The 10,666-nt window shown below is 31.1% G+C and overlaps 1 protein-coding gene across 1 annotated transcript; it reads left to right on the forward strand.

Moving 5' to 3' along the window:
• The first annotated feature begins 2,826 nt into the window (after positions 1 to 2,826).
• Positions 2,827 to 5,010, forward strand: LOC133785096 (uncharacterized). Its single transcript, XM_062224355.1, has 3 exons — positions 2,827 to 2,949; positions 3,977 to 4,224; positions 4,350 to 5,010. The coding sequence occupies exons 1-3, from the start codon at positions 2,827 to 2,829 to the stop codon at positions 5,008 to 5,010; spliced, it is 1,032 nt and encodes a 343-aa protein (XP_062080339.1).
• Positions 5,011 to 10,666: the final 5,656 nt, after the last annotated feature.

Raw genomic sequence — 10,666 nt, forward strand, 5'->3', positions numbered from 1 at the left:
TAAAACCATTACAAGCCAACATTTAACAAAAAGAAAGAAAAAAAGAACAGTGGAAAAAAGAAGAACCCATTATCATATCTCGACTAATTAAACTCTCAACTAACATACCTATTTACAAACATTAAGAGATTGATAAATAGAAGGAAAGATTTGAATGAAAACCTTCGCCACAACTGAGCTTAGCACTCTTGAAACGAGTTCGAGTCCGCAAGAACTAAAGCAAGGTAGTTGATGGGTCAACAGTTGGAAGCTCGAACCTCTTGCCATTAATGGTGAAAACCAAACTTCCACTCCTTGTTTCTGTCACCACCATTGCAAGCTTCAGACAGAGGTTTTTTTTTCCAGTATGAATCTTACTCTCCCATTCTAAGCAAAAATATATAATAAAAAAAAAAAGAAAGAAAGAAAGGAGAGGAAGAAAACTACGCTATTAATTGAATGAGACTGCCTATATTCAAAGATAGGATAGAGAATATGATCTAAAGATATCAATTACTTTTGATCTCAAAGGCATACCTGAACTCTCAATAATTCGAAGGCAGCCGAGTGGAGGAGTTTTGGCTATGGTGGAGATGGTGAGGTGGCTAGGGCAGAATGAAAGAGAAGATGTGGCTTGACTGAATAAGTTTTGGCTATGTTAATTACCATGGTACCCCTCCTTTTGCTGATTTTTTTGATTAATTTTGATTTCCAATATGGGATTAGTTTTCCCATAAACTAATTTTTTGTTAATTAAATTTTCCCATACAAATTAAAGAAAGTTTAACTCCCATATTTTTGCACATTGATGACTAAAAAGCCATATTTTTTAAAAATTCCCAAATATAAAAATGTGGCTAATTTGGGTAAAATCTCTATAATAATTGGTGTTAAGCATGTTGATATTGGTGTCCAATGAGGAATTTTTGAGCTAAATAACCTTAAAAAAAGTTTATGTTAGCTATGTAACCTTCATTTTTCAAAATTTAGCTACACTAACCTCCTCCTTTAATGAAACTTTTATATTCCAATAATGTCCTTTTATTTTTATATTTGTTTTTAATTAAAATAATAAAAAATCAGATTTGAAAAAAAAAATAGAAAAAAAAAAAAACATGTTCAGCCCCCCATCATTCCTCCATCCACCATTTTTTCTTCAAAATATCTTCAAATCCTATCAAATCTTTCCAAATGTATAGAAAGATTTTTTGTGACACACTTACATACTGATTTCAGTGACATTGTTGGAAAAAAGTTATTACATTAAGGGAAGTAAATGAGAAACCCTAATTTTTTAATTTTTGATTTGAATGTAAAAACAAAGAAAATTGTATTTTGTTTGCTTAGATGTTTATTTTTTATATATATGTGGTAAAAATAACAATAAAAGTACCTTGTTAGCCATATTATAACCATTTTGTGGTTTTTGAGTTGAAAATGGCATTTTTTTGAAATGAAACTCATGAAGAAGATGAAACACAGATCTCGACTATGTACAATTGAGCTTGACTGTGTTCAGTCGAGAAGACAGTTATAGTAGAGCTCGACCAAACATGGTTGAGACACTAATAGAGCTCAATTGTTGCTCAATTATTACTGGTTTAGATAGTAGTTGAGGTTAACTGGATTTGGTCGAGATTAGTATTTTAAATTTCGAATCTTTCTTGATTTGAATGTTAGAACTAAATATTTGCATTTTGTTTGCTTACAAGTTTGTTTCTTCATAAATATGTGGTAAAAATAGCAATTAAAGTATAATGCTACCCATATTATTACCATTTTGTGGGCTTTGAGTTAAAAATAGTGATTTTGCAAAGTGAAACCGATGAAAAAGATGATATTTCTTAGTTCTTGCCTTGGTACAATAGAGCTCAACTAGGTAGAGATGTTCGAGATAATGGTAGAGCTCAACTGTTGTTTTACTGTAGCTGGTTGAGATACTAGTAGAGCTCAACTGAACTTGGTTGAGATTTATATTTGTAATCTATAAAATTGTTCCATCAACATTTTTGTCAAAAATAGAGATTACATTCTTTGTAAAAAAAAAGATTAAATTCAATCTATATGTTAATTCTAGTAGTAGAGCTCAATTGTTGCTCAACTATAGTTGGTTGAGATACTAGTAGAACTCAACTATTGTTCAACTATAACTGGTTGAGATATTAGTAGAGCTCAATTGTTGCTAAACTATAGTGGGTTAAGATACTAGTAAAGCCTAACTAGACTTGGTTGAGATTCATATTTTTAATTTTAAACTTATTAATTATAATTTTAACATTAAATATATTTTATAATGTTAATAATCTATTCTCGTTACAGGAATGACTCGAGTGGTAATCTATGCTCAATATGATGGGGAATGGAAGGATGAGCAAGGGCTGTATAAATGGTCACCAAAGAATAAGGAAGTTATATTTATCATTGTTGATGACTCCAATATTACTTTTGAGGTGTTATTGGAGAAATTGTATAAGAAGATTGGGGTGAATCAAAATGATATCGAATTGAAAATAAGTTACTTACCTATCATTGCGGGAGAAAATATGCCACCACTCATTTTACGAGGGGATAGATGTCTTGCAGCTTATCTTTTGGATTGTGGAGAGAACAATCGTAGAGTTGCACTACGTGTGGAGCTCATTAAGAGAGAATATATATGTGACATGGAAGTTGAATGTAGCATGAAAGAAAATGAACAAAGTTTAGTAGATGATTACTTTGACTGTGAATTCTACTTTGAAAATAATATTTGTGATGTTGCTTCTGCACCAGGGCAAAGTGGTGTTAATCTAGGTTGTGAACCTGTGGACCTTCTTAACAAAAGGACAACATCATCACATTGACCCAATGAAATACTATGATTCGTTGGACCACCATGATGAACAAAATCAAGTCCCTAGTGAAGACACATTTAGTTTCCCAGATGATTCAGATTTGGTAATTGGTCAAGAATTCAAGAACAAAGATGAGGTAAAAACTAAGTTGAATGATGTTATCCAATAAATTAGCATTGATGACGTGGCAAGTAATCCCTGGACACGTGGCTGACACCTGGAAGCGTCTGCTAGAGTATCGACCAGAAGGCACAGTAGAAGCAGGGTAAGCCCGTCTTACCCGCGACCAGTCTGGTCGATGGTTCCGTGTACAAGGCAACATTTATGGGAAGATCTTTATGAACCCCGAATTTATCTCATACAATCTCCAGAGTACCCGATTATTCAAGGGAGAATATCTGTAACAATCTTTTGTAACCCCCCTTGAGCCTATAAATAGCAAGAGATAGCTCAAGGGAGGGACTTTTGGCTTTTGAATCATTCGAAACTATAGTAATTCTCTTAGTAAACTTGTATTGTTCTTCAGAGGTTAGTGAAACTCATTGAACCCTAGTTCTTTGATCACTCTTTTGATTCTTATATCAATATCAGTCTAAGTGGACGTAGGTCATTACCAGATCCTGGGGCCAAACCACTATAAAAATTCTTGTGTGATTTATTGTTTTTGCCATACGTTCTTCTCTATACATTCATTCATATCAATCACGTTTTGACTCTGTGTCAGTTGGCCAAATCTTGGGTCAACAAATGATATTGCAATAAAAGCTTGCTTTGAGATGGAAATTAATAAATCTACCAAGTCATTATATGTGACAAAATGGATTGAAAAGTCATGCAATTGGGCAGTGCGTGCAACAAAAGTTACCAACTCAGAGCGTTTCTCAATACGAACTTATTGTAACACTCACACTTGTTCCCTTATTAGCCGGAAAAGAAAGCATTGTCAAGCAAGTGTTGCATTAGTTGCTAATGTGTGAGGTCACGTTTTGATGGTCAAAAAGAGACACCGAAGCCAAAAGCAATAATGATGATTATGCAGAACAATCACATGCCAATAACATATTGGAAAGCTTGGAAGGGGAAAAAGTGCAAACAAACTTCTTAGAGGTTCACTTGAATTAAGTTTTCAAAATCTTCCAACTTACTTATACATGGTTCGAAAGATTAATCTAGGTACGATCACGCATTTGGAGGTGGATGAAGATTCTAAATTCAAATATGTTTTCCTAGCATATGGAGCATGCCTCAAAGGATTTCGTTGCATGAGAAAGGTTATTGCGGTGGATGAGACTTGGTTGAAGACCAAGTACAAAGGTGTAATGCTCATTGCAACAATACAAGATGGTAATTTTCATCAATATCCTATTGCTTGGGTTGTGGTTGATTCAGAGAATGATGCTTCGTGGTCATGGTTCCTTACAAAGTTACAAGAACATATACTAGATGATAGTGATTTAGTCTTTATTTCAGATAGAAATCAAAGCATCATCAATGGGGTGTCAAATATTTTAGGAAGTCACAACATGGGAATTGTAGGTGGCATATGTCTCAGAATATTAAAGCACGTGTCAGAGTTAAAGGTGTCATAAAATTATTCGAAGAAACTGCCAATGCCTATAAAGTTTCCGACTTCAACAAACTCTATGATGAATTGAAGAATAGATATCTCGTAGCAGTGAAGTATCTTGAAGAATCAAATCTCACACTTAGTAAATGGGCAAGATCTCACTTTATAGGCTGTCGGTACAATATTATGACTACGAATGGTGCAGAATCTATTAATGCAACACTACGGGAACCTAGAGACTACCATATCATTGCGTTGTTGGAGGCTATGCAGGCAAAAGTCTTCGAGTGGTTCAACAATCGCCGCAATATTGTGGCATCTATCAATACAAATTGTACACCTTTAACTCCAAAGGCAGAGAATATTATTCGAAAAAGATTCAAGAAAGCATTGGAAATGAATGTGAAACAACTTAACCGATTTGAGTATGAGGTTACAGGCAAAGAAAATGATGCAATAATTGATTTAGGTCAAAGACAATTCTCATGTCGTGTCTTTGACCTTGATCAACTTCCATGTGTGCATGCATTAGCATCATATGAGCAAGCTGGAATAGAAGTGTATGATTTGTGCTCTAATTATTATAAGTTGGAAACTTGGGCGTTGGCTTATGTTGAACCATTTATCTAGTCCCTCAATAAGAAGATTGGGATGTTAATGAAGTTGAAGTATTGCCGAAGGTATTGCCTCCAAATGTCTCAATCAAGCGTGGTAGAGCAAAATTGAAAAGAATCCCATTAGTTGGCGAGGGAAAAAAATGGATAAAAAGGTGTGGTTTATGCGGGCAACCTAGTCACTCCAAAAAAACATGCCTCGTACGAGCCACAACATCTAAATTGTAATTGTTGATGCATATGCTTGTTTTGAATTACTATGGTTAATTTATATCATTGTATTTGAATTAATTTAAATTTTCTTGTGTTTACTTGAGATGAACCTCGACTTCCATGAGTAGAGCTCGACCATGGATGGTCGAGCTTTGCAAAGATTGATAAATATTCCAATATAGAATGCGACTGGCATGAGTAGAGCTCGACCGTCAATGATCGAGCTTTGTAAAGATAGATAAATATTCCAGCATAGAGCTCAACTGACGTGAGTAGAGCTCGACCATGGATGGTCGAGCTTTGTAAAGATAGATAAATATTCCAGCATAGAGCTCGACTGACATGAGTAGAGTTCAACAGTCAACAGTCGAGATTTGGAAAAACTAATAATAATTTCATCATAGAGCTCAACTGTTGTGAGTAGAGCTCAACTGTGTCAATATGTTTAATAAGAATAATTGAATATTAATAAATGTGACATTTAGTCTAGGAAAATTATGAAAATACAAATATTTTTATACAAGAAATTGATAAATGTGACATTTAGTCTAGGAAAATTATGAAAATACAAATATTTTTATACAAGAAATTTTTTAAGTATATTGATAATTTTATTTATTAGTAAAAAAAGTGGCATTAACATTATTGCATTTATTAGATGCGGTACTTTATCTATAATAAATAGGAGACGTGTCAATATGTTTAATAAGAATAATTGAATATTTATAAATGTGACATTTAGTTTAGGAAAATTATGAAAATACAAATATTTGTATACAAGAAATTGATAAATGTGACATTTAGTCTAGGAAATTTATGAAAATACAAATATTTATAATAGAAATTAATAAATGTGACATTTAGTCTAGGAAAATTATGAAAATACAAATATTTTTATACAATAAATTTTTGAAGTATATTGATAATTTTATTTATTAGTAAAAAAATTGGCATTAACATTATTGCATTTATTAAATGCGGTACTTTATCTATAATAAATAGGAGACGTGTCAATATGTTTAATAAGAATAATTGAATATTGTGACATTTAGTCTAGGAAAATTATAAAAATACAAATACTTTTATACAATAAATTGATAAATGTGACATTTAGTCTAGGAAAATTATGAAAATACAAATATTTTTATTCAAGAAATTGATAAATGTGACATTTAGTCTAGAAAAATTATGAAAATACAAATTTTTTTATACAAGAAATTTTTTAAGTATATTGATAATTTTATTTATTAGTAAAAAAATTGGCATTAACATTATTGCATTTATTAGATGCAGTACTTTATCTATAATAAATAGGAGATGTGTCAATATGTTTAATAAGAATAATTGAATATTTATAAATGTGACATTTAGTCTAGGAAAATTATGAAAATACAAATATTTTTATATAAAAAATTGATAAATGTGACATTTAGTCTAGGAAAATTATGAAAATGCAAATATTTTTATACAAAAAATTAATAAATGTGACATTTAGTCTAGGAAAATTATGAAAATACAAATATTTTTATATAAGAAATTTTTGAAGTATATTGACAATTTTATTTATTAGTAAAAAAAGTGGCATTAACATTATTGCATTTATTAGATGCGGTACTTTATCTATAATAAATAGAAGACGTGTCAATATGTTTAATAAGAATAATTGAATATTTATAAATGTGACATTTAGTCTAGGAAAATTATGAAAATACAAATATTTTTATACAAGAAATTGATAAATGTGACATTTAGTCTAGGAAAATTATGAAAATACAAATATATATTTTTTTTTTATGAAAAGATGAGTATATTAGAAAAGCAAACAAAACACCAATACAACAGCCCAAGCCAGTTCGGCCAGCCAACAAAATTACAAGTGCGTCAAGTAATCAAACACAGCTAAGTCCCTAGAATTGATTTTTATCTTAGGAGTCCTAGAAAGTCTAACTTTAACTGCATATCTGATCTGATGTATAACAAAGTCAACAGACCAAGAGCTAAACTCAAACATACACTTGTTTCTATTTTTCCATATCAGATAAACAGCAGCAGCAAATGTTGCTGCAGCAACTTTCTGCAAAAGACCTTTCGGTTTGCCCATCATCCAGAGATGCCAGTCATCATATCTGCTCGGCCGAGTAGCTTTCCCCAGCCAGTTCTCCAATTTGGTTCTCAGTTGATGAGAGAAATAACAATAAAAAAACAGATGTGAATGGGACTCCTGAACCTCTTCACAAATCGGACACAAATCAGAAGCTAGATGCAAGTGGCACATCTGAAGCTTGTCTCTGGTGAGCAGGTGACCAAGAGCAGCTTGCCAAAATATGAATCTATGCTTAGGCACAGCTAGGGAACACCAAACCACATTAGCAAAGGCAACCTTGTTAGAATCCAGCAAACTGTTATAGAGAACCCGCACATTAATCTTGTTGTTCCTGACTGAATCAACCAGCCTCTGAGATGAGAACAGGTCTCTCAAATTAGCAATCTTCTTCCAGTACCAACTCACATCCTGCTGTACTTTATAGCTCCAAAAATCCTGCCCCTTAAGGTAAATGGAGTCTATCCATTTTACCCATAATAAGTCTTGCTTAAAAGAAACAGCCCACACAAATTTAGCAAGAAGAACTGTGTTCCAAGTAACCCCATGCTTAAACCCAAGACCCCCCATGCATTTAGGCTGGCAAACTTGATCCCAAGATGTAAAATGCATTTTGCAACGATTGCTACTAATGTCTTTACGCCCCCAAAGAAAGTTCCTGCACAGCTGGTCTATTTCCTTAAGAACACTCTTTGGAAGAATGAAGATGCTCATCCAGAACGTCCTAATTCTCAGAATAACAAAATTAATCAGTTGAGCCCTTCCTGCAAATGAAAGGTGACAACTTGACCAATTGTGAAGCTTCAATTGAATCTTTTTAATTATCACAGCGCAATCTCCTGCTTTCCATTTAGTGGTGCAAAGCGGCACTCCCAGATATCTGAGAGGGAAGCACCCCTTATTAAACTGAACTTTCCGCATTAGCTTTTTCATCTCACTGTCAGCCACTCCCCCAAAGTATAATTGAGATTTTCCCATGTTGGCTGAAAGACCTGAAACCGAGCTAAAAGCATTGAAACAATCCTTGATAATCTACACTGACTTAATCTCACCCTTGCAAAAAATAACCAGGTCATCCGCAAAACACAAATTGATAAGTTTCAACTTTTTACACTTAGGGTGAAACCGGAAATCCTTCTTAAGGGCAGCTTGACTAAGAAGCCTAGTAAAATATTCCATCACTAGGACAAACAATAAAGGAGAGATAGGGTCTCCTTGTCTCAAACCCTTTTTTCCTTTAAAACCTCCTTGAATCCTACCATTCAGTAAAACCAAATAAGTAGGATCCCTTAAACAAGCCATCACCCAATTGATGAACCTTTTCGGAAAACAGAAGGCAGAGAGAGAAAATACAAATATTTTTATACAAGAAATTTTTGAAGTATATTGATAATTTTATTTATTAGTAAAAAAAGTGGCATTAAAATTATTGCATTTATTAGATGCGGTAATTTATCTATAATAAATAAGAGACGTGTCAATATGTTTAATAAGAATAATTGAATATCTATAAATGTGACATTTAGTCTAGGAAAATTATGAAAATACAAATATTTTTATACAAAAAATTGATAAATGTGACATTTAGTCTAGGAAAATTATGAAAATATAAATATTTTTATACAAAAAATTAATAAATGTGACATTTAGTCTAGGAAAATTATGAAAATACAAATATTTTTATATAAGAAATTTTTTAAGTATATTGACAATTTTATTTATTAGTAAAAAAAGTGGCATTAACATTATTGCATTTATTAGATGCGGGACTTTATCTATAATAAATAGGAGACGTGTCAATATGTTTAATAAGAATAATTGAATATTTATAAATGTGACATTTAGTTTAGGAAAATTATGAAAATACAAATATTTTTATATAATAAATTGATAAATGTAACATTTAGTCTAGGAAAATTATGAAAATACAAATTTTTTTATACAATAAATTTTTGAAGTATATTGATAATTTTATTTATTAGTAAAAAAAGTGGCATTAACATTATTGCATTTATTAGATGCGGTAATTTATCTATAATAAATAAGAGACGTGTCAATATGTTTAATAAGAATAATTGAATATCTATAAATGTGACATTTAGTCTAGGAAAATTATGAAAATACAAATATTTTTATACAAAAAATTGATAAATGTGACATTTAGTCTAGGAAAATTATGAAAATGTAAATATTTTTATACCAAAAATTAATAAATGTGACATTTAGTCTAGGAAAATTATGAAAATACAAATTTTTTTTTGAAGTATATTGACAATTTTATTTATTAGTAAAAAAAGTGGCATTAACATTATTGCATTTATTAGATGCGGTACTTTATCTATAATAAATAGGAGACGTGTCAATATGTTTAATAAGAATAATTGAATATTTATAAATGTGACATTTAGTCTAGAAAAATTATGAAAATACAAATATTTTTATACAAGAAATTGATAAATGTGACATTTAGTCTAAGAAAATTATGAAAATACAAATTTTTTTTTGAAGTATATTGATAATTTTATTTATTAGTAAAAACAGTGGCATTAACATTATTGCATTTATTAGATGCGGTATTTTATCTATTATAAATAGGAGACTTGTCAATATGTTTAATAAGAATAATTGAATATCTATAAATGTGACATTTAGTCTAGGAAAATTATGAAAATACAAATATTTTTATACAAGAAATTGATAAATATATGACATTTAGTCTAGGAAAATTATGAAAATACCAATATTTTTGTACAAGAAATTAATAAATGTGACATTTAGTTTAGGAAAATTATGAAAATACAAATATTTTTATACAAGAAATTTTTGAAGTATATTGATAATTTTATTTATTAGTAAAAAAAGTGACATTAACATTATTGCATTTATTAGATGCGGTACTTTATCTATAATAAATATGAGACGTGTCAATATGTTTAATAAGAATTATTGAATATTGTGACATTTAGTCTAGGAATATTATGAGAATACAAATATTTTTATACAAGAAATTGATAAATGTGATTGTTATCCAAAGAGCAGGCGTGGATGACGTGACAAACATTTTTAACACGTGGCTGACACCTGGCAAAGGTTCTATTCGACTAACGACCAGGGAGATTCCCCTGGCATAACATTTGGATTTTATATACGACCAGCTTGGTTGTATACTCCGTATGTTTTGAGAAGATCTTATGCAATTGTAATCATATCCGAAATTATCTCCCATAACTCCTGAGTATCCGATTATTTAGGAAAGAATATCTGTAACTAAATCATGTAATCCTCCTTGAGCCTATAAATAGAGAAGAAATAGCTCAAGGGAGGGATCTCTTTTTTGGATTTTAGAACTCTTGGTTAA

This window comes from Humulus lupulus, chromosome 6, assembly GCF_963169125.1.
Source record: "Humulus lupulus chromosome 6, drHumLupu1.1, whole genome shotgun sequence".
NCBI classification, from domain to species: domain Eukaryota; kingdom Viridiplantae; phylum Streptophyta; class Magnoliopsida; order Rosales; family Cannabaceae; genus Humulus; species Humulus lupulus.